The sequence below is a fragment of the Balaenoptera acutorostrata genome, chromosome 6 (genome assembly GCF_949987535.1).
Source record: "Balaenoptera acutorostrata chromosome 6, mBalAcu1.1, whole genome shotgun sequence".
Classification (NCBI taxonomy): Eukaryota; Metazoa; Chordata; class Mammalia; order Artiodactyla; family Balaenopteridae; genus Balaenoptera; species Balaenoptera acutorostrata.
In genome coordinates, this window is record NC_080069.1 from 125,243,124 (window position 1) to 125,268,507 (window position 25,384).

Genomic DNA, 25,384 nt, shown 5'->3' on the forward strand with positions numbered 1-25,384 from the left:
TCCTGAGAGAAAAATCTTATGTAGCATTTTGTTTTTTCCTGGAAGTGCCCATTGTTTAAAAAGAAAACAAAAATTCTTTGTACTGGGCGAAAATCAATTCCGAAGTACCCAATTCCTGCCCGTTTGATTGACATCTGTGCTCCAGAACCAACCAGTTACTGAACTCTTCTGGAAGTAAGTTTCAGAGCCAAGCTGGCCACTGAGTCTTGCCCTCACTCAGGACTCGGCCCCTGCGCCGGCCTCTACTGACTTACGAATCGTGGGATCCGACCAATCTCAGCAGCCCCGCCCCCGCGGAGGAGGAGCCTGGTAAGTTCTCACCGGCGGCAGCGCCGAACAGCGTCCTGACCAAGGCTGGCTCGGGGCTCTCGGGGCCACAGCCGCTCCAGGCACCTCCACGGCTACTGGGCAATAGAGTTTATTCATTTATTTTATTTTTGGCCGCGTGGGGTCCTCCTTGTGGCGCGCAGGCTTCTCTCTAGTTGTGATCCGTGGACTCTGTAGTTGCAGCCGCACGAGCTCAGTAGTTGTGGCTCGCGGGCTCTAGAGCGCAGGCTCAGTAGTTGTGGTGCACGGGCTTAGTTGCTCTGCAGCACGTGGCATCTTAGTTCCCCCACCAGGGCTCGAACCCATGTCCCCTGTATTGGAAGGCAGATTCTTTACCACTGGACCACCGGGGAAGTCCCCTGGGAAATAGATTTTAGCTCAGATACAAGGAAGTTTTTCTGAACAACCTCTAAAGTATTGAATTTTAGAGCTGGGAGAATCTTAGAGGTCATTTAATCACTCCAATTTTCAGGCTATCTGTAAAATAGAAAAACTTGTAATTGAAATCTTCTTAAAGATTTTAAAAAATTAAACATTTTATTTTGAGATAACTGTAGATATACTTGTAAGAAATAATAATAGATGTCCCATATAGCCATACACATATACCCCACATCACAACCAGGACCTTGTGTTGATTCAGTCGAGAACCAGAACGCTCCACCCCACGGAGCCCTCCTGTTGCCCTTTCACAGCTGCCCCAAGTCGTTGATCTGCTAGTGACCCATCTGTTAGGGACTCCTGGCAACGCTGATCTGATCTCCGTTCACGTCATTTGTCATTTCAAGCAAGTTGCATAGATGGAACCACACAGGCTGGCCTTTCGGGGTCTGTGTTCACTCGGCACGCTCCCTTGAGACGCACACAGGTCGCCGTGTGTGCCCAGCGCTCATCCTTTTTGCTGAGTGGCCTCCCTCGGTGTGGACGCACAGTCTGTTTGACCAGCACCCCCTGAAGGGCATCTAGGCTGTTTCCAGTTTGGGGCTATTAGGAGCAGAGCCACAATAGTAATCCGTGTACACTGGCAGGCACAGGGATGGTACTTTTTTCATCTTTTTATTATGGAAATAGAAAAGTTGAAGAGTAGTGGGCACAGAGAACAGCCAGAGAGTAATTCAAACAACGGGACCCCGGGTGGTGAGTGCACAGAGGCAGGGCCCCAGGACAGAGCCAGAGGAGGTGGAAGAGGCGGCCGGGCTGGGGGTGGAGCACAGGAGACCCGGAGAAGGTGTGTCCCAGAGGCCAGGCACCGACGGGCGGACGAGCCACAAGGAGGCCACCAGAAACCCTGACAAGTGCTTGGGTGGAACCCTGGTGGGAAGGCCGCCTGGAGCAGGATTAAGAGTAAAAAGCACGATGGGAAAACAGTCAAAAAGCTACACACAGAGACCACCTGACCCAGCTCCCAAGAGAATGGAAAACACACGGCCACACAAACACCTGCACACAAGTGTGATTCACAAGAGCCGAACAGTGGAAGCAACCCGAATGCCCATCAGGGATCCACGAAATCGGTCCATCCACACAACAGCATGTAACTCAGCCTTAAAAGGGATGAAGAGCTGACACACACTACAACGTGGACGATCCTCAAAACCAGGATGCTGAGGAGAGAAGCCAGACACCCATCTACACGCTTCACGATTCCACTCACACGAATTGTCCAAAAGACGCGAATCCACAGAGACTGCACCACCAGGTGCCCGGGGCTGGGGGAGGCGTGACAGGGAGTGACTGCAGCAGGGGATGAGTTAGTGGTGATGGCTGCACAACTCTGTCAATGTGACAAAAACACTGAACCGTACACTTTAAAAATGAACTTTATGATATGTGAATCATACCTTAGTGTCTAAAAAGCACCCAGCAAAGGTAACAGAGACGCTGAGTACTGGCAATTCTTTCAAGGAGTCTTGCTGCAAAGGGGAACAAAGAAATGGTGTGGGCGCAGGAGGGGAGTGTTTTGTTCAAGGTGCGAAGACAAACATCTGTTTCGAGGGGGGAAATGATACCTAGAGGGAGCACCCCAGGGAGATAGGTGGGGATGAGGAGGGGGCAGCGCCAGGCCCACGTGGGCCCCGCAGGAGTGGGCGCGTTCCCAGGGAGGAGGTGGGGACCCCCTTCCAGCTGCTGCTTTTCCTCCGGGAGCCAGGGGGCCGGGTCCTGGGCTGGCAGGCAGGATGGGGCAGAGGTGGGGCCCGAGGAGAGGATGAGGAAGGAGCTGGGCCGGGGGAGGAGCAAGTGCCCGCACAGGGCCCGCGTGACCCCCCTGAGGCTCACGGTCCAGGGGGACAGAGACCAGCCGGCGAGGCCAAGCTCCTCCAGCCCGAAGGGACCGGGGACCAGAGGCCCCGGTGGGCGGGGCTCGTCAGGTGGAGGGCGTGAGCTGCAAGGACAGGCGGGGCGGGGGTGAGGGCTGCAGCGACAGAGAGCCCCAGGTGGGCCGGTGGGAGGGGGCAGCTGAGCTCAGGGACCCGCTGGGGCTGCGAGGGAGGCGGGAATCCTGAGGCCGGACCGGGCAGGGCTGCGGGGAGGCTGGGGGGCAGGAGGTCTGGTGAGAGCAAGGGAGCGTCCACACGGGAACTCGGGGAGGAGGGAGCATGTGTGTGGTGCGGGCCCTGCCCACCTCCAGGCCAGCAGTTTGGGAACCTCACAGCCCACACCGGTGAGGAAGCAGGGTCCTCGGGGGCACAGCGGCCCAGGACACCTTTTGAGCACTTCTCAAGCATCATGGCAGGCCCTTCTCACAGCAGCCCTGCTGGGTCGTCCTCATCGTCCCTGGTCCTCAGGTAAGGCACAGGGAGCTGGCCCAGGGCCACACAGGGAGGAGACTCAGCCATAACTGAGCAGAGTCACAGGCCCAACTGAGGAAGGAGGAGTCCAGCGTCAGAGGCAGCTGGGTCTCTGTGTTACCGCTGGGCTCCGCGCTCTGACACCTCCCGAGACACAAGCCTCCCCTGGACCCTGGAGGGTGCTCTCCTGAGTACGGAAAAGGGCAGAGCCCATCTACGGGAGTGTTTCTAGGGTTGGGTGCTGTGACGGTTAATTTTAGGTGTCAACGTGACAAAGCCATGGTGCCCAGATATTTGGTCAAATACAGTCACATGTTGCTGTGAAAGTATTTTTCAGATGAAATTAACCTTTAAAACAGTAGACAAAACAACACTGGTAAAGCAGAGACTCTCCACGATGTGGGTGGGCCTTGTCCAATCAGTTGAAGGCCTTAAGAGAAAAGACTGAGGTCCCCTGAGGAACAGGGATGTCTGCCTCAAGACTCGAGCAGCAGCATCAACTCTTCCCTGGGTCTCCGGCCTGTCACCGCCCCCGCCCCCCAGGCTGAGGACCTTCTGGTGTTCACGGTGTGAAACTGAATGAAGGGAACCTCGTTAAAATGGAGTCGGGAAGGCTGGAAGGGGGAGCTCTCACACACCACCACTCCTCGTGTCTGCAGACCCCAAACAGGCAGAGACGTACTTCACATCGACCCAGAGGAAAAGGCAGGTTTTCTCCCTGCTGGCAGCAGCCCAGCCAATGGGAAGCATCGCCACCCTGAACCCCGTTTCTTCCAATGGGCTCTCCTTGCAAGCGGCCCCTCCCAACTTCCTCCTTTTTCTCTATCAAGTAACGTTCCTCTCCTTTATTAGCTGGTCTTGCCTATAGTTTTCGCTGTAGCCCGCTTGTCCTGAGTTGCAATTCTCTGCTGTTCCTGAATAAACCCATTTTGCTGATAAAATAACTGGCTGTTTTATCTTTAAGGTCAACCAGAGACTTGAGGGGGGCGGGGTACACAGCAGCTCTATGCTTGGCGTCCAGGGTCTCCCGGGCCGCACCACGTGGGGCCCACCTGCCCACACAGGGGCAGCGCCAGCCACGGGAGGTGGGGGCTGGACCAGTCCTGCCGGCTGAGGGAACGACGGAGAGGGGAAGGGTCTCCCTGGGCGGAAAGACGCCCTGACGGACGTCCCCAGAGGGTCGCTGGGGAGGACCACCACTTGCTTCCTCACGTGAGCCTCGGGCCTCCCCTCCGGCTCCGACCCGGGGTCCTAGACTGGCTGTGCCCAGCCGGGGTGACCCGCCCCCGGGGCCTTCCCAGCTGTGCCCATGTCCAGCACCGGCCGCGGGCGCGGGAGGCCCCAGGGGCACCAACTGTGGCTAGTGCCCGGCCCAGGACGTGCTCCACGGCCCCCGCCCCTCGCACGCTCGGCCCGCGCCCCGGGGTCGCTTACCTGAGTCGGCGGGGTCCGCCCGGAACCTTGGTCCGGCCGCGGCCAGGGCCTCAGCAGCGGGCACGGACGGCTTTCCGCAGCGCACCGAGGCCGACGAGGCCTGGCGAGCTGTGGGCGGCGAGCCGGGAAGCGCGAGCTGGCGGACCTCCAGGCGGAAGTCCAGAGGGGCGGGGTTGACTCGGGGGGGAGGAGCCGGGTCTCTGCTTGGGGGCGTGGTTAGTCTGGAGGGGCGGGGCTGGGTCCGGGGAGGAGCCGGGAGGCTGGCTAGGGTCTTGGTCAGGACGGTGGGGCGGGGCCGGCTTGGGAGGGCCTCCAGGCCGCTGTTTGGGGGCGTGGCCATTCCGGGGGCGGGGCTGACGGGGGTGGGGCCGCTCTGCCGCCAGGGGGCGCCGTGGGCCGCAGGAGGCCTGGTGCACCTGGCGCACCCCGGCCCGCCCCGCCCCGCCCCTCACCAAGTACCTGGCGCCGGTGTCGGTCCCCGACCCTCCCGTTCTCCTCGGAGGGCCCCCGCAGCCCCAACGCCGGTCTCCGGATCCCGGGGCCCCTGCTCCGCGGTCCTCGGCCCCCAGCCACCCCACCGGACCCGCGACGGGACTCCCAACGCCGCCGGCCGCGCCCGCCGCGCTCCGGCCAGGAATCTCCGACTTCCGCCGTGGGGCCGGGCAGGTGTCCACCTCGTCATGCCCTCGCTCGGGGACCTGGTGCGCGACTGGCACCGGGGCGCGCAGGCTGTGGCGCGTGGGGACTGGGACTGCGCCCTGCGCCTCTTCTCGAGCGTCCCGGAGCCGCCCGCCAGGATGAGCTTCAACGTGGGCTGCGTGCACCTGCTAGCCGGGGACCCGGAGGCCGCGCTGCGGGTGAGCCAGGGGCCCGACAGCCTGCGCCCCCAGGATTGGTCGCAGAGACCCCACCCCTGGGGGACGCTGCTCTCTGGCCCTGGGGGGGGGGTCGATGAGGGGTGGGATGAAGTCCCAGCTGCAGGGGTGAGCCCAGGACCCCTGCCCTTCCTCCCTGATGGCCACCTGAGGATGTCTCCCCAGGTCCGGCTCAGTGAACACCTAAGCAGGGGAGGCCTGTGTGGGCAGGCGACCCCAGCGGAGCTGAGTCAGGGCCGGGATGGGGGTGCAGGGCTCTGGCACTGCCTCCACTGTGTGGTGACCATGTGCCAGGCTCTGTAGTTTTGGGGAACGGCCGGGATGAACACTGGCTCAGGTGCTCTTGGCCGAGGTGCTAATGTACCTGCAAACAGGCTCGAAGCTGGATGGGGCCGGGAAGGGGCACCCAGGGTGTAGGGTTTGGGCTGGGCCTTCTGCAGACACCTGCGGTGATGGCCAGGAGACAGGGTCTCTGGTTGCTGCCCAAACCCCAGATCTGAGCGCTCACCCGTCTCCCACCCACTCCCCAAAGCAGAACCAAGATCTGGGGGTACACATGGGCGCACACACACACGTGCCTCCGCCAAGCGGCCAGCAAGGCCACTCTCTGCCCTTCAAGCCCCCAGGTTTATCACAGTGGTGCACGTTCCACGGGTGACAACAAAAAGCCAGCAGCACCCCGAATCCCCCTCAGAAAGAGCCAGGTTCCCGCGTTGTTCAGGCCATCAGTGACAGCTACCGAAAACGTGTTCAAGGGACCTGCCCTGTCATTCTTCACATCTGTGTATGAATCTACAGTTATCTCAGCAGCAATGTCAGTGTTAAAATGTTATCCAACAAGGGGGTGCGATCACTGGACACCATGGAATCAGCGGTGTGAGGGCAATCCAGTCACCACTTCCTCTAAACCGTGATTTAACCAGAGAGAGGGGACAAAAGTTCTGTGCAGAGGGGTGTGAGTGTTAAATTCTCCTCCACCCTAACCGGAGACAGAGTAGCGGAGGCATGTTTGTTGGAAATTTTTTAAAAAGCAGATGGAAGGGCTACAGTTAATAAAACTGGTTGTCTCTGAGGACCTGGACAGGGTGAGAAGGGTGTAGCCGGGAATGCAATCTGTTGGTAGGAGCCCTACGGAAGCTTCGGTTTGGCTGCTCTGTGTGGCAGGACAACAAACGGGTTTCCCTAGTGCTGAGTGGTCACATCAATACTGTGTGCGGACCCTCAGCCTCGGGTCAAACTCAGTTCAACAAGCCCCCCACTTGGCCATGACACCAATCCAGTTACCTGTATTTAACTTGATAGCTGCTGTATGCCCTCCTCTTGCTTGTGTTTAACTGGTGGCTGCTGTCCTCCTTAGGAACAGGTGATGTCATTTCTGAGTCTAGTTTCAGCAAGAGCTGTGTTTTACACGCATATTAAGAGTTTTGTGTTGTTGTTCTTTCTGATTCTAATAGATGAGAAGTGTGTCAATTTGTACGAACTACCAAAACTAGGATTTAAAAAAGACAAAAATCTTGCATAACTCCCTCCCCCGAAGGTAACTATGATTAACGCGATGGAGTGTTTCCTTGTCCCCATGGTAAACAAGTTGGTTTGTGCTGCCACCGAACTGCCCCTGAGCGCGTCGCAGGGCACCTCGGGAGCCCAGGCGGGTTTGGCTTGTGGCCGTGATGCGTGCGCCCAGCCTCAGACTCAGAGGCCCCCCGGGTGGGCGCGGGAGACCTTCTCCTGCAGGTGGCCATGATGCGGGCCAACAGGATTCCTTGACCCATTGCTGGGCGTCCGCCTGGACCGCATCTGTGACACGGGAGTGACGGGGTTACAGACCTGGGGGTTCCATGGGCAGTTTTGTCCCCAGGCATTTGACCAGGCAGTGACCAAGGATGCCTGCATGGCTGTTGGCTTCTTCCAGCGAGGAGTGACCAACTTCCAGCTGGAGAGGTGAGCACAGAAGTGCCCTGTTCTTCCTCTGATGGCCCTTTGGCTCTGCAGAGCCCTTTCCTGTGTTCCTCTCTGCCCACGGGTCACCTCCTCTCACCGACCCCTGCTGGGCGGCCCCAGGGGAGCCCAGGAACAGGATGCTGTGGTCGTGTGGCGGCGGAAGCAGGGTAGGGCTGCACCTTGACCCTTGGCTCTTTGCGGGGTTCGGGGGATCAGAGTGCTTGTGCTGGCTTCCCCTCCTTTGCTCCTACATCCCTGCTGTAGCCGGGACAGCGCGATTATACCCGTTCTGCCAACGTGGAAACCGAGGGCAGGGCTGGAGGAGTGGTGCGTCCCAGGACATGGAGGTGATGGGGGTCCTCCCTAGCCACCCGGCCCTCGGCGCCGGGCCCTTCCCAGAGAAGGGATCCGGGCTGCAGGACAGGCCCGGCCCCCACAGAAGGTCCCACTGGGGGCAGGTGGGCTCTGGGGGCGACCTCCTCTTCTCATCGACCCAGGAGCCTTCCTGGGGGCGATGGGGATTCTGGTGGGGGCTGGGGAGCTTCCAGCGGGGCTCTGCATGGGGAGGCCCGTGGGGCGGGGCCCGAGAAGCAGGCAGGACACGCCCAGGGCACTCTGCACACCGAGGTTTGGGAGAGCGTCTGGGGTACGGGCAGGGGAGCGAGGCGCCCAGAGGACGGAGCTGGAGCCCCCCGTGCTGCTCAGCCCGTCTGTGTGTGGACCCCCTGTGTTGAGACCTGGGTGACCACCACGGCCTCCACCACTGCAGCAGGAGCTGGGGCAGCGTGGGGCTGGGCGAAGCTCCACCCCTTGCCCTCTGGCCGCTGAGGGCCTCCACGCCCGGCTCCCTTGCTGCCCACAGGTTCCGGGAGGCCCTGTCCGACCTCCAGCGGGCCCTGGCACAGCTGAGGGACAACGCCGCCATCGACTACACCCAGCTGGGCCTGCGGTTCAAGCTGCAGGCCTGGGAGGTGGGCGTGCGGGGAGCGGGACGCGGCTGGGCGCTGGGGTGCTGTCTGCGGGCAGGCGGCCCAGGTGGTCCTTCCAGGCCGCTCGTCCTGAAGACCCCATCCTCTGGGTCCCGCTGTCTTGTCACTGTCACAGCTGGGGCCGTGTTGACTCAGGTGCTCCTTCTGGCCAGAGGGGCCCCCAAATCCCACCGGGGGGCGCAGGGGAGGGTCAGAGGTCAGCGAGAGGTGACAGGCTGGGGAGGGGGGCTGGGCCGAAGCAGGCCTGGCTGTGGGCCCCTGGCGTCCCCGCCCTGGGGTCCTCGCTTGGCGCCGTTCCTGGCCTCCTGGGGCGGGGTGGGCACTGATGGAGGGGCTTGGGAGGAGCGCCCATGCTCCTAGCGCTCCCGGACACGTGCTGCCTCGGAGCCCCTGGGAACCACCCGCATCCCAGTAAGCCAGCCGCGGGGCAAGTCCCGCCGGGGTGGCCCTGGCCCAGGGCACTGTGTGCAAGGTGGGCTGTGGGAGTTGGCCGGCCGTGGCCCCAGCAGGCCATGTGACAGCAGCTCTGGGAGCGCGGTGTCCCTGCAGACTGCGGGGACAGAGGCTGCCGTGGGCGAGCACTCCCCACCCTCAGCTCCCGGGAGCCCTGGGCAACTTCGCTGCTGTTTCCCAGCACGTCTGGCCCAAAGCGTCCTTCTACACGGGGGGAGGGGCGGGGCGGAGAGAGGCCTTCCTCAGACAGCACCCCAGACTCTTGGGGGTTCAGTAAGCAGGGCAGCACGGGGAGGAGGGGGTTAGGCCAAATGCAGGACGGGGCCGCAAAGGCCGAGAGGCTGCTTCCAGAGATGGGCGGTCCGCCTGCCCTTCAGAGCAGAGAAGCAGGGAGGGCTGATCCGCTCCGGCTGGGGGTCTGGAGAATGAGGCCTGCCGGGCAGAGCCGGCCCAGGGGCAGAGCCAGGCGGGCTCCACGTCTGCTGGGCACCCGGAAGAGCCCTGGGCAGCTGTGTCTGGGAAGCGCAGTGGCTGGACCAGGGGCAGGGCCAGGTGTGGGACCAGGCGGTGGGGCTGGGGGCAGAGCTGGTGGGGGTGGGGCTGGGGGGGTCCTGGGCCTGCCGTCACCCCCGCCTCACTCTCAGGTGCTCTTCAGCGTGGCTGCAGTACAGAGCCAGCTGGGGCTCTGGGCGGAGGCCACCCGCAGCCTAGAGGAAGCCATCTCCAAGGGGCCGGAAGGGGCCCGCGATGACCTGGACATCGCCCTGGGCCAAGTGCAGGTGAGGGGCAGGTGAGGGGCAGGTGGGGGGCAGGTGAGGGGCAGGTGAGGGGCAGGTGAGGGGCAGGTGAGGGGTAGGTGAGGGGTAGGTGAAGGGAAGGTGAGGGGCAGGTGAGGGGGCAGGTGAGGGGAGGTGAGGGGCAGGTGGGCAGGTGAGGGGCAGGTGAGGGGGCAGGTGGGGGACAGGGGAGGGGCAGGGGAGGGGAGGGGAGGGGGCAGGTGAGGGGCAGGTGGGGGGCTGGTGAGGGGCAGGTGAGGGGGCAAGTGAGGGGCCGGTGAAGGGGCAGGTGAGGGCAGGTGAGGGCCGGTGAAGGGGCAGGTGAGGGCAGGTGAGGGGAGGGGAGGGGGAAGGTGGGGGGCAAGTGAGGGGCCGGTGAAGGGGCAGGTGAGGGCAGGTGAGCAGAGCCAGACTCCTAAGCTGACTCAGGTGGCTTGCCAGGCCCATAGCCTGCAGTTTGGGGCTCACATGTGTCCCGCCCCCAAGACTGACTCTGTGAGCTGAAGAAACTTCTGGAGGGAGGCGGCCTGTGTGCCCAGGTGCGGGCTGGGCGTCCCATGGGCTATGGGAAGTAGGTGACGGGGCCGAGCCGTCCCTTCTGCTGTGAGGTTCCTGCAGCCGCAGGCCTGGCCCAGTGCTCAGGTCTGCATTGTCCGGATCCCCCTCCAGAAACAGGTCCCCCTGCAGCCTCGGCAGGTCCCCAGGGGTGAGGTCTTCCGGCCGCACAGGCGGCACCTGGCGCACCTGGAGCCCGTGGATTTCCTGGGCAAGGCCAAGGTAAGGGAGGGGCAGCTTCTCGCTTCTCAGGCCCCAGGGGCTCAGGGGCCAGCAGCACCCAGCAGGCCGCAGAGCGGCGGGCAGCCAGGCCCCTGCTGAGCTCACACCGTGTCCCAAGCTTCCGGGATGAGCTCACAGGGACACCCGGGGTCATCAAGGCCTTGGTGGGTGGACAGAGGACACAAGGCTCCCGGGGTGGGCAGCAGTGTCTCCAAATGGGGCCACAGATCTGGGTCTTGGAACCTGGCGGTGGAGCCCACCAGAGGCTGCTGAGGACCCCCACGGTGGTGCTGGCCCTGCCTGCCTCCGCCCTCGACGCGCTCTTCCAGCCTCCGCGTCTCCTGGGTTCCGTGTTTCTGTGTCCTCCCTGCATCTCTGCCTCAGAGAGCAAGACCCTGGGGAGGACCGAGGCAGGCTGGCCTGGGCCACCTCTGCCCACCCTGGGTCAGGGCAGAGCAGCAGCAAGATCGCAGGATAATGGGGAGCAGCTCACCCCAAAGATGGGGCGGTAACCGGGGAAATGAGGACTCCCTGTGCACAAAGGAAGATCCACTCTGGTTTCCAGCTGGTGGCCCTCAGCCAGGCCTGACACCCCCGGGTCACCCGAGGGCTAGGTGCTGCGTGTCTTTGCTGGAGGGCTGCGTGGAGGAGGGGGCTCTGAGCTGCATTAATCCATCAACTTGGAGTCCTGTTATCACAGGAGATGACTGCTTCTGAGAAACAAGAATATTTTAAAAGTTGTATGAAAAATAAGTTAAAATGATCAGCACAGATGTTTTCCTTCTTCAAACATATTTTTCCCACCTCCCTGCCCCCACCACGGTGGTCCAACGTCTTTGGGCCGGGCTTGGGCAGCCCCCCCGGGCAGATGGGAGACTTCGGGGTCAGAACGGGCAGCGAGGGCTGGGCACCCCTGACTCGGCCGGCCCCTTGCTGTCCCTCCCCAGGTGGTGGCCTCCGCCGTCCCTGACGGCCCGCACGGGGACGCCCGGCCTCAGCAGCCACAGGTGGGTGGGCAGCCTTCCAGCCGCCTGACTTCTCTGACATTTTGCAGGTGGGGCCTTCCAGACCCATTACTCTTAAGGATGCCTTAAAGCCTCCCCGCAGGCCTCTCAACGTCCTTGTGATCTAAACGTGGGGGGGCGTCCCATCCCGGGAGAGAGCCAGTGAAAACTGTGCAGCCTTGCCCCGCAGCCCCCGACGCTCCACGGGGTCTGCATCCTGAGGAGGGGGTCACTGTGTGCCCACAGGCTCTCTACGCGCGTGGTGAAGCCAGGCCTGGGGCTGCCGAACGGTAGGAAGGGGCTGTGGCCCCCCGCTCCTCCCCTGTCGGCAGAGGCCCCGCGAGGCCTGCCTTCCGGCCCGAGGCTAGAGCCCCTTTGCAGACCCAGTGTGGCCGCTCTGGGCCAGGGCCCAGGGGGGCTGTGTCCCCTTTCTGGACTGGCTGGAGCCCTGGTGCAGGGAGGGGGGGGTCCCGCCTTGCTCAGCCCTCCCTGTGCCCCCATTTGTCCTGAGCCTGTTCTGCTCCGGGGGAAAGAGCCTGCCTGCCCCTCACTGAAGCTCTGCTCAGGCCTGGGGGTGGGCACCAGCGGCGCCGGGGTGGGGTGCAGGCTGGGCTGCAGGCCGACGGGAGCAGCCCTGCCGGCCCCGCCAGATGCAGCCTCACAGGTGGCGGTCCTACTGGGGAGCTCCTCGTTTCCAGCTCAGGGCTCTCCTAGGCCCACCTTTCACGGAGGACCTCGACCTCTGTGCTGGCTGGGTGAGGCCTGAGAACGAGGACCCCCTCCCCCTTCCCCCCAGGGCCCGTGACACAGGCCCCTCCGGACCTGGTACCCGCCGTGGCCCCAGGACGCCCCTTGATGCGGAGATGGGGGTCAGCTCTGGCCAGGCTGGGCGGGCTGACCGTGGCACACTGGTCACCAATGCTGAGCAGGTGGGTGAACCCGGGCAGGGCAGGCAGGGGCCACAGTATTTGGAGGACCCCCGCCCCAGGCTGAGCTTCGGGACCAGCCACAGCTGGGCCCTGCAAGGGTCTCAGGGCAGGGCAGGTGGCCTCATCACCTGCTGGGGGATAGAGACTTGGCTTCCTCAGGCAGGCCAGGGACTTGGCGGGAGCCAGCCACGGTGACCGGACGCCATGGGTCAGGGACACACTGCTGCTCACGTGTGCGTAGACAGGAGCCCGGGTGTCTGCTCCCCACCCTGGGCCCGGGAGGGGCCTGCAGCCCGTGCGTCATAGCCGTGAGGCTCCCACCCCTCAGCTGGGGCCCCCGGCCTTCCTTCTTGGACACGGGACTCCCCGCGATGCCCCAGGCACTGGGTGAGGCTGAGGAAGGGAGGGGCACAGGATCCTCCTGGGCAGGTGTGCTGGGCAGGTGTGCCGGCAGGGGTGTGCAGCCGGCACCAGGAGCCGGGAGGCCGCCCAGCACAGAGAAGGTGGTTAAGTTTCACATTCAGTTTATCAAAGGACTCAGTTTAAAATGAGACGGTCACTTCACTTCCTCTTTCACTGATGTCCAGCTAACTCGGTGGACAGATCGGTGCCCTTGAAAGCCATCCATCACAGCTGTGCTTGATGAAACCCCGTGGCTCTAAGTTCACATGCTGGGTGTTCGAGCAGTTGCCCTCCAATGGGCAGCAGCTTTCTAATTGCTTTAAACAGCTGACAAATCTGATAAAAATCTAAACACTCCATTTACAAACTTAGTCCAACTTTCAGATCCCACCTGAAATCAGGATCTGAGTCAGCTGGTCGGTGTGGCCAGGACTGGGGCCCTCTGGGGTTTCTGCTGCCCCTCAGCACACCCACTGCTTAGGGTCCCAACACAGGGTGAAGTCCAGCAGGTCCCTGGCTTCGGTCCCCAGCCCCCAGGGTCAGCGGGAACCCCAGCTGGAGCTGCCACCTCCTGGTGGGCCAGGGGAAGACGGATTGGAGCCCACAGTGCCAGGTGGCCTGTCTGTAGTCTCCAGGCCTATAGGGACCTGGTTCATGCCCCAAATTCACCTCCCACGCCGTTCGATTTGTGGCTTCCTGCCTGGCCAGGCTGTCTTGCAGGCCATGCCCCTCACCACTGGCTCTGCTCGGGCTGTGTCTGGGCACCGCCCCCGACGAGCTCCAGGCCCAGGGGAAGCTACCTCCACCCTCAGGGCCCCACCCCGGCCCGGCAGAGCCCCAGCCTGTGGCTTTCCTTGCAGAGGCCCCACGTGGAGCAAGTTGGCCAGCAGGTCCCTCCAGGTGAGGCCCCCTGAGCAGCTGGTGGTGGGAGGGAGGGTGCTTTGTGGAGGGAGCCCCAGGCAGGTATCAGGGCGGGGCTGGGAGCAGCCTCCTTGTCCTCCAGGGAGGAAGCTGGTGGCCTTGGGGCTCCCGGTGGGCACGTGGCACCAGCACCTCCACTCCAACGTGTTCTACTTCGGGGGTCGGTAGCCACCCGAGTCCCTGACTCCTCCCCGTCCCGCAGGGCTGCTGGTGGCTGGGGGGCCGGGCCCTGGCTCCTCTGAGGATCCTGCAGGTGCTGGGGTAAGAGGCACTGGCTCTCATGTCACCCTCCACCCCCAGGGATGTGGGGCTCCAAGGCCAGACCCCATCCTCCGAATGCCTCTAGGGACCCCAGCTAAAGAAGCCTCACAAGTCCAGAGCCCCAGCCCCCGCCCACCCTCTCAGTCCCTGCCCTGCCCCCTGGCCCAAAGGCCACCCTGGCAGTCCTGGGCACACAGATCTGGGGCCTTGGAGACCAACCACCTTTCTGCCTGGACCCAGGGCGTGGCTGCAGGGGGCCCCGAGTCCTTGGTGACCTTCACAGTGCAGTGCACCTTCACCCTGGCCCTGAGGGCCCCAAGAGGAGCTGACCTGTCCAGCCTGCGGGCCCTGATGAGCCAGGCCCTCCCTCCCCAGGCCCAGAGTGGGCAGCTCAGGTGAGATGGAAAGCCGGTGTGAGGGCTCCAAGCTGGGCACCTATTAGTCCCGGCCCTGGGAGGGCTTTTGAGGTCAGAGGTGAGCGCCCTCCCTAAAGCCCCTGCCCGCGCTGCCCACTCTGAGGCATCTCTTTGCAGTTACCGAGACCCTAGTGACCGCGGGGGCTGGGTGCCCCTCACCGGGGAGGAGGCACTGCAGAGGGCCTGGCAGAGGGCTGCCGGCCCTGGGGAGCTGCGGCTACAGTGCCAGGTGAGCGGGGCGGGGGGCGGCCCGGGGCGGGGGTGTCCGGCCCTTCTCCCCGTGCCGAGCTTACCCTACAGCCCTCCCCCCTGCCGCAGGGAGTGGGCGGCCGGCCTGTCCTCTACCAGGTGGTGGCCCGGCACGGCTACTCCGCCCAGAGGCCAGAGGACCTGGCCCTGCAGCCGGGAGACACCGTGGACGTCCTGTGCGAAGGTAGAGCTGGCACTGCCCCCCCATCGCCCTGCCGGGGGCCCCGGGGCAAACGCGGTGTCTGCGAGCAGATGTGGTGATGCCCTGACGCCCCCTGCAGTGGACCAGGCGTGGCTGGAGGGCCACTGTGACGGCCGCATCGGTATTTTCCCCAAGTGCTTCGTGGTCCCGGCCATCCGGCGCACATGAGGAGCTTGGCGCTAAGAAGTCCGTGGCAAGGAGGGTTTAATAAAGGCGATCTGCCCCCACCAAGGTGTGGTCCGTGTTCTGGGCTTGGCCACTGAGGGCCTGACCGAGGCTTCTGAGGCTGTGGGGTGGCCGCTCCGGGAAAAGCCCGCAGAGCCTGGACGTTGGCTCTGCCAGCTCCTGGAGAGGCCGGGGCCCGCTGCTGGCCCCTCCCAGAGAGCCGGGCCCCCTCTACCTCCAGCAGTCGCCCCCACCCCCAGGCTCGGCCCGGCCCTGCACCCGTAGGTGTGCAGTCACACAGCCCTGAGGGCCGCAGGGGTCGCGATGGCCCAGCCTTCGTGCAACATGGGAAACACGCTGGGGCGCTGGGACCTGAAGGCCACGGTCGGGGCCACGGCACAGCCTCCGTGGCCAGAATGACCCCAAGGGCAAAAGGGGGCCATGTGACCATGGGGCCAGAGACCACAGGGCAAGCCTTGGGGGTCGGGGCTCAGGAAGGCTCCGGCCAGCTCAGGCCTCTGCCGTCCAGCACCAGCTGGCAGCCGGCCTAGTCCCGGCGCCAGAGCTGCACCGCAGTGGCCCCGAGAATGGCCATGAGGGTCAGCACCAAAAAGACGACTCCAGCCACCCAGATGCCATAGCTCTGTGCCCGCCACTGGGCGGGCGCCTCGGCTGGGATCAAGCTGGTCAGGTTCAGCATGTAGCCGAGCGTCCAGCCGATGTCGGTGCCACCGGCCTGCGGGCCACACGGCCGGTCAGTCTGCGGTCGGCGGCCCGAAGCCCCAAGCCCCTCTCGCCCTGAGCCGTCACCTGCTTGCGGAACTCGATGCCGCCCCAGGTCTCCTGGCTGAACCCGTAGCCCTCCAGCAGGAGCGTGAGGACGTACAGGCCAGAGGCACAGTAGTCGCGCAGCCAGCGGTCCTGCCCGGGCGAGCTCGCCTCCACCTGGGGGCCCGGGAGGCCAGGAGCCCCGTGAGGCCTCACCTCCTGGGTCCCCACGGCTGGTCCCCCTCGGAGACGTGACCCTGAGTCTCCTGCCTGGAGCCCCCCAGCCCCCCGGCCGCACTGCCTGGGACGGGGTCCCTGCTCGGTGGAGTCTGCAGCCCGGGGAGCTGGGGCCCAGCTGGGGGGCGGGCGGCCCACATCCACCCACCAGCTTCCAGGGCCTCTGGCAGAACTCCCAGACAGTGGCGTTGGCCGTGGCCAGCGGCGGCCTGGAGGTGAGGTTCAGGAAGTGGAACGTGTGGTAGAAGTTGGAGAAGGCCTGGGGGAGGGGGGTGAATTGCCCGGGCAGGGCGCAAGGCAGGGGGGCCCAGGATGAGCCGGGTTCCGCCCCTCCCCACCCCACCCCACCCCACCTGGGGTCCCAGGCTCCCCAAGGGCCCCCTGGGGTCGGGCCCTGGGGCCCCGAAGGGAAGCTGGGCCCCGAGGGCAGGCCGCGGGGGCTCACGTAGAACTGGCCCCGCACGGGGGGCTGGTAGACCCCGTCGAAGGCGCAGTCTCCTCGGCCGTCGCAGCTGGAGAAGTTGAAGAGACCCCGGATGGCGGCGACACAGGCCCCGGGGTTCCCCGTCCCCTCCACAGTGAGGTTCTGGCCGAGGTCTCGGGGGGCCGCGGCCTGGATGCAGGGCGACCCGTACAGGGCGGCCAGGGCCAGCGTGCCCCGGTAGCCGCTGTGGTAGCAGGGGTGACGCACCAGGAGGCCCGGGCTGCTCTGTGGGGAGGGTGGGGGCATCTCTGAGCACCGGCCTGGCAGGGTGCCCCCGCCCCCTCCCGCAGAGCAGCCCACCTGCACCAGCCCGGCCAGGAGCCGGTTCAGCATCTGGTCGCGCCCGAAGCAGAGGTAGCTGTGGGTGTAGACACTGCGTTCTGTACCATAGAGGCGGAAGGTGGCCTGGGTGGTCCTGTCCAGGGTGGGGCCTCCAGGCACAAAGGTGATCTGGGTGGAGGCGTCACCCATGTCCAGGGCGCCCACCAACGTCCCCTCCAGAGGCCGGATCCATTCTCCGGAGAAGGAGTACTGGCCACAGACAGGGGCACTGAGTCCTGGGGCCGGCCATGATGACCCCCCCCGCCCCCCTCCCACCCTGGGGCCGTCTGTGGCACCTTCACCAGCAGGCCCAGGACGTAGTTGATGGTGACCCAACCTAAGGCCCCTTCGTCCTGCCCAGCCAGGAGCTCAGCGCCCCAGAAGTCCACGGGAGACCGGCTCAGGACCCGGTTGACTGCTGCGAAGACGTCCTCCGCCTGAGAGCTGTTCTTCTGGCTGCACGGAGAGGACAGGGACGCTGGAGCTGGCAGAAGCCACCCCTCCTCCGTCCCGCCTGAGCAGGGACCACAGCTCTCACACTGCACCCCAGGGACGTGTGCGGGCCCACGCCAGCCCCTGCACCTGAGCAGCCTCATGCCAGCCGTGGCCCCCAGGAACATGGGCGTTTGCTGATGCTTGGCCTTTGGGATCAGTGCCAGCGCCTCCTCCAGGCAGCCCTGCAGGCTCTCGCCAGCCTGTGCAGGGTCGGAGGCGTAGGAAGAGATGCCAGGCCCTGAAACACAACACTACAGGACAAGGCTCCAGGCCCCGAAGGAAGCTGAGCTGAAAGGGCCTGTGGGAGGTTGAAAAGTAGCCCCCAAAGATGCGTCCACATCCTCACCCTCGGAGCCTGCAAATGGGACTGTATTTGGAAAAAGGGTCTTTGCAGATGTCATTAAGTTAGGGATCTTAAGATGAGATCATCCTGGATTTCCCAGGTGGGCCCTAAAACCAACGACTGGCATCCTTACAAGAGACAGAAGAGGGAGATTTGAGACACACAGGGGAGAGGCCACGTGAAGTCCGAGGGAGAGGTTGGAGGGATGCCACGTCTGGAGCCCCAGGAGCTGGAAGAGTTTGTTTCGGATCTCTGCAGGCTCAGGCAGGACAGATCCAGAGCCCTGGCCCAGCTCCCACTGACCAGCTGGGCCCCCTGGGGCAACTCACTGAACCTCTCTGAGCCCCTTTCCTTTAGGTTGATTTGCTACTGCCCAGCTCCAGCCTGTGCCACTTCCCAAACCTCCATCCAGCTGGAAAGCCCAGCCGGGCAGCGGCTGGCAGCTCCCAACACCCACCCACCGTTGATGGAACTGCCCACTGACCTTTCGCCTGGCAGGCCAGGGCCTGGCTGACCACACCTGTGTCATTCTCCTTGTTTGCCAGCCACTGATACACAAAGAGTGATGTGTGGGAGGACCCAGCGTCGAACACGATCCCGAACTGGGAGTGACACCAGGGTCAGGAGGGCGTCGGGGCAGTGACGGCCCAGCCCAGCCTCCCCTGGGTGGGGTCTGGGGGCACACCTTGGTGTCTGCGGGCAGGAGGACATTGGTGGCCTCCACCAGGAAGAGAATGAGCGTGGTGAGGCCTGAGACCGCTGCAGCCCCCAGCAGGGCTGTGAAGACCTGTTCCTTCCGTGTCAGCCCCATGGGGGCGGGACTGGCACCTGTGGGGTGGGCAGCATTGAGCACCCAGACTCTGCTGGCTGCAGGAGCTGCTGCCCTGGAGAGGCCCTCGGTCCTCCCCGGGGCTCCGACAGCCCATGCCGGCTGGGTCGATGGGCAGGACTAAAGACCACGCCGGAGAGCCGGGCTACGCATGGTGTCACGGCGTCACAGGGGCCGGCAGGGGCCGGGCACCGGGACGCCCTGTCTGGCGACAGGCTAGGCTGCAACACACAGCAATGAGGAGGTCCCGGAGACCCCCTTTCTAGTGCCACACCGGGGCCCAGCGGAGCTACCCGCGTGTGCTCTGGCAGCCCCACTCCCCGCACCCTCCCAGGACCCCAGCTCCCCTCCCGTCCCCCGCAGGATAAGGAGCCCCAGCTCCACAATGAACTCCGGGAACCCAGGGCCCCACCTCTCCCATCTACCTGGCTCCTCCCTGCAGCCCTCACCCCAGGCCTCTCCCAGGACAGTTTTCTAAGAGCCCTGAGGTCGGGCCTGAACCCAGTGGGGACAGGTGACCGGCTGCCTGGGTGTCTAATCGTTGCCAAGCAGGTCAGCGGGGGCCCGGGAAGCACAGTTTCTCTACCGAAGGACCTGAAGGCCGAGGGGTTCTGAACAGATTCATCTGGTTTCTGTTTAAAAACCCAGCCTCGGGCTTCTCTGATCTGAAACTTTTCACTTGGCCCCATGACGGTCCCTCGCAGCCGGCCCGGGCTGACCCAGGAAGGTGGTTTGCACGGGGCCGCGGCGCCGGCTCAGTGGCTGGGGCCTCTGCGGGGCCCTCTCCAGCCCCCAAACGTCCCTGAGCGGGGCCCACGCACACGAGGTCAGCAGGGGCCTCGGCCAGCTGCCACCACTGTCCAAAGGAAATGGTCTGAGGTCTGCAGAGCTCTGAGGCTCATGGACTTTGTGCGGCATCAGTATCCCCGCGGGAACGCGGCTGTTCCCAGGGGGCGTCCGCCTCCCAGGGCGAATGCAGGGCCCTGGGCTCCAGGCGGCCCGTCTGCGTCCTGATCCCATTTTAAGGAGGGAAGAGCGAGGCTCAGAGAGGACGGGCGACCTGCTCGAGCTGCCGTCGGGCCGGACGGGACCCAGCCTGTGTCCCCAAACGCACCCTGGCCACAGGCCGCCTCACAGAGACAGGCAAGTTACAGGCAGGGCCAGGGACACCAGTACCCCCACCTCACACCCCCTCCCGGGCGTGTAGCACCCTGAGCCCCCCGCCTGAGCCCCCAGTGGGCGGGCAGAGAGGCTGGGTAGACTCCACACAGAGCACGCCCCCAGGGCCGGTCGGCACCCCCAGACCAACACGGCCCCTCACCTGGGCTGGTGGGTGAACGGCCGCAGCGACGTGGAAGCCGGCCCGGCTGTCGTCTCTCGGGCACCGGCCAGGTGCCGGCCCGCCTCTGCCCGCCGCCCGCCGCCGGTCACCGCTCCCCTGAGCCCGGGTCTGCTGTCAGGCAAGCGACAGCCGCTGCTGCCTGCCCCCACCTGGGGTCACCAGCCCCGCCCAGGGTGGTCCCCTCCGGGGGCTGCTCAGACTTTGCCCTCCGACCCCGCCCTTCCCCAGAGGGAGGACGGTGCCCGCGCTCAGGCGAAGGGCAGGTCAGCGGAGTCAGGTGACTGGAAAGGGCCCAAGGCCGAGGGCTCGGCCAGAGCAAAGGCCCGGAGTCAGGGCCAGCTGTGGTCCCACGAGGAGGGCGAGAGTCAGCCCCAGTCGAGTGGTTTGGTGGTTTGCAGGCGTGCGGTGAAATTGCCCCTTTTTGTGCACACGGGTCTATTTGTGTGACCCCGGCCACCACAACCAGAACCGCCCAGCCCGGCCCCGCCACCCCCACCCCACTGGCTCTCCTCGCTGAGGTTTTGTCCTCGGGAGGGGGTCTCAGAGATGGATTGAGCCTGGCTTCTTCCCCCCAGCTTGAGGCCTGAGGCCCGGCGTCTCCCCCGTGCCCACGCGGAGACCGGCTGCTCTGATGAACCGTTTGCTGAACTCCCGGTGCTGGAGGCATTGGGGTTCCCGCTCTCCGACTGTGAAAAGCTGCCGTGGACGTTCAGGCACGAGGCTTCGCTGGACCTGTGCTTTCGCTCCCACCCCGGAGACAGACTGCTGGGTTTAACTCGATGCAAAACTGCGCAGATGTTCTCTAGCGTGAGAGAGCCGGTCTCTCTGCGTCCTTTCCAGTGTCGCGTCACAACTTTTCATTTCAGCCGGTCTGACCAATGCACAGTCCAGCCTCACTGTGGCTTCAGTTTGCACCAAGGGCTGAGGACGCTGAGCGTCTCCCCACGCGCTTTTTGCACACGTGTATCCTCTCTGGTCAAGTGTCACATCTTTTGGTTGGATCGTTTGACTTCTTCCTGCTGAGTTTGGAGAATTCTTTATATATTCTAGGTGCAGCCCCTTCTCCTGTATGAGGTTTGCAAATATTTTCTCTCAGTCTGTATCTTATCTGAACAGTGTATTTCACAGAGCAAATTTTAAAATTCTTGATGAAGTCAAATTTATCAGTGTGTTTTTTTGTGGATGGTTTTTTTGTGTTGTTACTAAGAACTTTTTGCCTAACCCCTGGTCATGAAGAATTCTTTCTCCTCAAGTCTCCTAGTTTCATGATGTAACTTGATCTATGACCCATTTTGAATTATTCTTTGTAAGATGTGTGGCTTGGTCAAGTCCACCTCCTCTGCATGTGGACGGCCGAGGCACCGGCACCAGGTGTTGAAAAGACCATCCTTTCTAAAGAAGATGTGGTACATATATACAATGGAATATGACTCAGCCATCAAAAAAGAAGGAAATAATGCCATTGGCAGCAACATGGATGGACCTAGAGATTATCATACTGAGCGAAGTAAGTCAGAAAGAGAAAGACAAATACCGTATGATATCACTTACATGTGGAATCTAAAATATGATACAAACCAACCTATCTATGAAACAGAAACTGACTCACAGACATAGAGAACAGACTTGCGGTTGCCAAGGGGGAGGGGGAGTAGGGAAGTGAAGGAATGGGAGTTTGGGGTTAGCAGATGCAAACTATTGTATACAGGATGGATAAAAAACAAGGTCCTATTGCATAACACAAGGAACTATATTCAATATCCTGTGATAAACCATAATGGAAAAGAATATGAAAGAGAATATATATGTGTGTGTGTGTGTGTGTGTGTGTGTGTGTGTGTATAAATAACTGAGTCACTTTGCTGTGCAGGAGAAATTAACACAACATTGTAAATCAACTATACTTCAATAAAATTTAAAAAAAGGGCTTCCCTGGTGGCACAGTGGTTGAGAATCTGCCTGCCAATGCAGGGGACACGGGTTCGAGCCCTGGTCTGGGAAGATGCCACATGCCACGGAGCAACTGGGCCCGTGAGCCACAATTACTGAGCCTGCGCGTCTGGAGCCTGTGCTCCGCAACAAGAGAGGCCGCGCTGGTGAGAGGCCCGCGCACCGCGATGAAGAGGGGTCCCCACTTGCCGCAACTAGAGAAAGCCCTTGCACAGAAACGAAGACTCAACACAGTCATAAATAAATAAACAAATAAATAAAAGAACGTGAATTTCTTTAAAAAAAAAAAATTAAAAAAAAAAAAGGACGGGGGCTTCCCTGGTGGCCCAGTGGTTAAGAATCTGCCTGCCAATGCAGGGGACACGGGTTCGAGCCCTGGTCCGGGAGGATCCCACATGCCTCGGAGCAACTAAGCCCGCGAGCCACAACTACTGAGCCCGCGTGCCACACTATTGAAGCCTGTGCGCCTAGAGCCTGTGCTCCGCAACAAGAGAAGCCACTGCAATGAGAAGCCCGTGCACTGCAACGAAGAGTAGCCCCTGCTCGCCACAACTAAAGAAAAGCCTGTACACAGCAATGAAGACCCAATGCAGCCAAAAAATAAATTAATTAATTAAATTTTAAAAAAAGAAAAAAAAAAGAAAGGACCATCCTTTCTCCGTGGACCCCTCTGCACCTCTGTATGATTGGCCACATTTGTGAGGGCCCATTTCTGGACGTTCTATTGTGTCTCTCGTCCCCAATTCTGTCTTAATTATGCAGCCACATGGTAAGTCTTTTTTTTTTTTTAAAGATGTGGGTTTTTAAAAATAAATTTATTTATTTACTTATTTAGTTTTGGCTGTGTTGGGTCTTCGTTGCTGCGCGTGGACTTTCTCTAGTTGCGGCGAGCGGGGGCTACCCTTCATTGTGGTGTGCGGGTTTCTCATTGCGGTGGCTTCTCTTGTTGCCGAGCACGGGCTCTAGAGCGCAGGCTCAGTAGTTGTGGAGAACGGCCTTAGTTGCTCTGTGGCATGTGGGCTCTTACCGGACCAGGGCTCAAACCCGTGTCTCCTGCATTGGCAGGCGGATTCCTAACTACTGCACCGCCAGGGAAGTCCCCACATAGTAAACCTTAATATTGTGCAGTATGAGTCCTCCAACTTCAATCTTCTTTTTCAAAATTGTTTTAGCTATTCTAGTTCCTATGCCCTTCCATATAAATTTTATAGTCAGCCCCTCTTTATGTACAAAAAATTCTCCTGAAACTTTTATTGGCGTTATATAATCACTTTGTGGAGAATTGATATCTTTACAATTTTGAGTCTTCCAATCCATGAACACAATTTCTCTTCTCTCTAGTTAGTGTTTAGGTCTTAAAATTTTTTTCGTCAGCATTTTTCTAGTGTTCAGAACAATGATCCAGTACATGTTTTGTTAGATTTATACCTACGTATTTCATTTTTTGCGGGGAGCTATTGTAAATGGTACTTTTAAAAATTCAGTTCTCAATTGTTCATTGGCGGTAAGTAGATGCAACTGGTCTTTGTGGTTGACCTTGTACCCACCACTGTGCTAAGCCCACCTATTAGCCCCAGGAGTTTGTGTAGATTCCCTGGAGTTTCTGACGCAGACAGTTGTGTGGACTCTAAACACGACAGCGGCATCTCCTCCTCTCGTGTGTGCCTCTTCTTCCTCTTTCTCACCTACTGCCCTGGCCAAGACTCCCAGGTGCACGAAGTAGGGTGATGGCTGCACACCCAAGCCTTGTTCCCAGCCTGAATTGTCGTCCCCCATGAAGCACGGTGTCTGTTAGTTGTTGGTGTTACGCAGATGCCCTTTGTCAGGGTGCGGAAGTTCCCTTCTAGTTTGCTAGAGTTTTCGTCACGAATGAGCGCTGTATTTCGTCACGTGCTTTGTCTTCATCCATTAATATGTTCATGTGATTTTTCTTCTTTGGACACTCAGTGTGGTGATATACACTGATTGATTTTCCTGAATACTGAACCAGCCATACATTCTCAGGATAAACTTCACTTGGTTGTGGTGCATTGTTTTCTTTATATATCACTGGATTTTATTTGTTGACACAGTCAGGTCTCATTATTTGTGGATTTTGTATTTGCAATTTTGCCTACTAACCTCAGAAGTTTTTTGTAATCCCCAAATCAATACTTGCAGCACTTCCGTGGTCATCTGTGGACATGAATAGAGCAGCAAAAAGTTTGAGTGACTTGATGTGCATGTCCTCAGCTGAGGTTGAACAAGGCGACACTGCCTTCTTGTTTCAGCTCTTGCTGTAAACAAGCGTCCTTTTCACGGTCTGTTTCGTGCCATGTTTTTTGTGCTTTTGTGCTTTCAGGAACCTGAGCCTCTATCTCCCCTGGGGAGCAGTGGTTTGGTGTTGGCTAACTTGGAGTTTGCAGTGACTTCATAGAACAGAACTACTTCAGAGAATAAGAATAATTGTATCTGTTGAGGGTTTTTGCAGCTATGTTCACAAGGCTTTGCTGTTTTCTTTTTAGTGCTGGTTTCAGTACTGGGGTGATGCTGGACTGGTAAACGAGTTGGGAAGTTGTCCTTCCCCTTTTATTTCCTGGAACGGATTTGTAGACTTTGTATTTCTTCTTTAAATGTTTAGTATAATTTGCCAGTGAAACTATGAGACTTTCTTTTTCAGAAGATATTTGACTATAGATTTAATTTCTTTAGTAGTGATAGGGCTATTCAAGCTATCTAGTTCATGCTGAGTGAGTTTTGGTAGCTTGTGGGCTTTTGAGGACTTGGTCCATGTCACTCCAGCTATTGAATTTATGTCAACAGAGTTATTCAGAGCATTCCTTTCCTATCCTTTTGTGATGTCTGTAGTGACAGACCTCTTTCATTCCTGATACTGGTAATTTGTGTCTGCACTTTTTTTTTTTTTGCCAGTATTGCTAGAGGTTTATCAATTTTATTGATCATTCCAAAGAATCAGCTTTTTCACAATTTTTTTTCTATTGTTTTTTGGTTTCCACATTCTTTTGATTTTTGCTCTTATATTTATTTCCCTTCTTCTGCATGACTTGGGTCTATATTGCTCATCATTTTCTAATTTCTTGAGATGGAAGCTTAGATTATTGACTTGAGACCTTTCTTCTTTTCTAATGTAAGCATTTGTACTATAAGCTTCCCTCTAAGCACTGCTTTAGATGCATCTCTCAATTTTCTTACATGCTGTATTTTAATTTCATTCAGTTCAAAATATTTTAAGTTTCCCTTAAGACTTCCTCTTTGATCCATGGATTATTTAGGGTTGTGGTGTTTAATTCCCAAGTGATTAAAGATTTTCCTGACATTTTTCTCTTATTGATTTCTACTCTAATTCTATTATAGTCAGAGGACATGCTTTGTATGTTTTTGATTATCTTAAATTTGCTAAGGTTTGTTTTTTTAAATCAAGCTGTGCTTTATTTTGGTGACTGTTCCATGTGCACTTGAGAAGAATATACATTCTGTTGCTGTTGTGTGGAGTGTGCTGTAAATGTCATTATGTCCAGTTGGTTGATAGTATTGTTCACTTATTTTATATCCTTGCTGATCTTCTGTCTACTAGTTTTATCTATTACTGAGAGAGAAGTACTGCTGACTCCAACTGTAATTGTGGATTTGTCTATTTCTACTTTCAGTTGTCAATTTTTGCTTCAAAAATTTTTTTCTGTTAAAGCTCTGTTTTCAGGTGCCTAC

The 25,384-nt window shown here is 60.0% G+C and overlaps 3 protein-coding genes across 16 annotated transcripts in view; 1 reads left to right on the plus strand and 2 right to left on the minus strand.

Moving 5' to 3' along the window:
- Nucleotides 1–4,696, minus strand: part of EXD3 (exonuclease 3'-5' domain containing 3) — an 82,115-nt gene extending 77,419 nt beyond the window's left edge. For all 5 annotated transcript variants that reach the window (XM_057548056.1, XM_057548058.1, XM_057548054.1 and 2 more), the window contains exon 1: nt 4,551–4,696. The gene's annotated coding sequence lies outside the window, so the exon portion shown is untranslated. The remainder of the gene's footprint in view (nt 1–4,550) is intronic.
- A 221-nt stretch (nt 4,697–4,917) lies between these two features.
- Nucleotides 4,918–14,969, plus strand: NOXA1 (NADPH oxidase activator 1). Of its 4 annotated transcripts, none has more exons than XM_057549469.1 (15): nt 4,918–5,407; nt 7,284–7,366; nt 7,631–7,693; nt 8,229–8,337; nt 9,453–9,587; nt 10,254–10,361; nt 11,309–11,368; nt 11,612–11,655; nt 12,162–12,294; nt 13,557–13,596; nt 13,820–13,878; nt 14,119–14,273; nt 14,398–14,523; nt 14,613–14,727; nt 14,825–14,969. In XM_057549469.1, the coding sequence occupies exons 1-15, from the start codon at nt 5,231–5,233 to the stop codon at nt 14,951–14,953; spliced, it is 1,536 nt and encodes a 511-aa protein (XP_057405452.1). In that variant the 5' UTR covers nt 4,918–5,230; the 3' UTR covers nt 14,954–14,969. The 4 variants fall into 4 exon arrangements, with proteins under 4 accessions (XP_057405452.1, XP_057405453.1, XP_057405454.1 ...); XM_057549470.1 differs by having other exon boundaries at nt 14,412–14,523; nt 14,825–14,966; XM_057549471.1 differs by lacking the exon at nt 11,309–11,368.
- A 221-nt stretch (nt 14,970–15,190) lies between these two features.
- Nucleotides 15,191–19,947, minus strand: ENTPD8 (ectonucleoside triphosphate diphosphohydrolase 8). Of its 7 annotated transcripts, none has more exons than XM_057549465.1 (10): nt 19,709–19,947; nt 18,244–18,386; nt 18,043–18,160; nt 17,303–17,453; nt 17,017–17,176; nt 16,700–16,757; nt 16,361–16,624; nt 16,064–16,174; nt 15,721–15,855; nt 15,191–15,646 (listed from the first exon to the last, which is right to left on the minus strand). In XM_057549465.1, the coding sequence occupies exons 2-10, from the start codon at nt 18,367–18,369 to the stop codon at nt 15,204–15,206; spliced, it is 1,566 nt and encodes a 521-aa protein (XP_057405448.1). In that variant the 5' UTR covers nt 18,370–18,386; nt 19,709–19,947; the 3' UTR covers nt 15,191–15,203. The 7 variants fall into 7 exon arrangements, with proteins under 7 accessions (XP_057405448.1, XP_057405447.1, XP_057405444.1 ...); XM_057549464.1 differs by lacking the exon at nt 16,700–16,757 and adding an exon at nt 16,786–16,930; XM_057549466.1 differs by having other exon boundaries at nt 15,360–15,646; nt 16,700–16,930.
- Between the last annotated feature and the right edge of the window lie 5,437 nt (nt 19,948–25,384).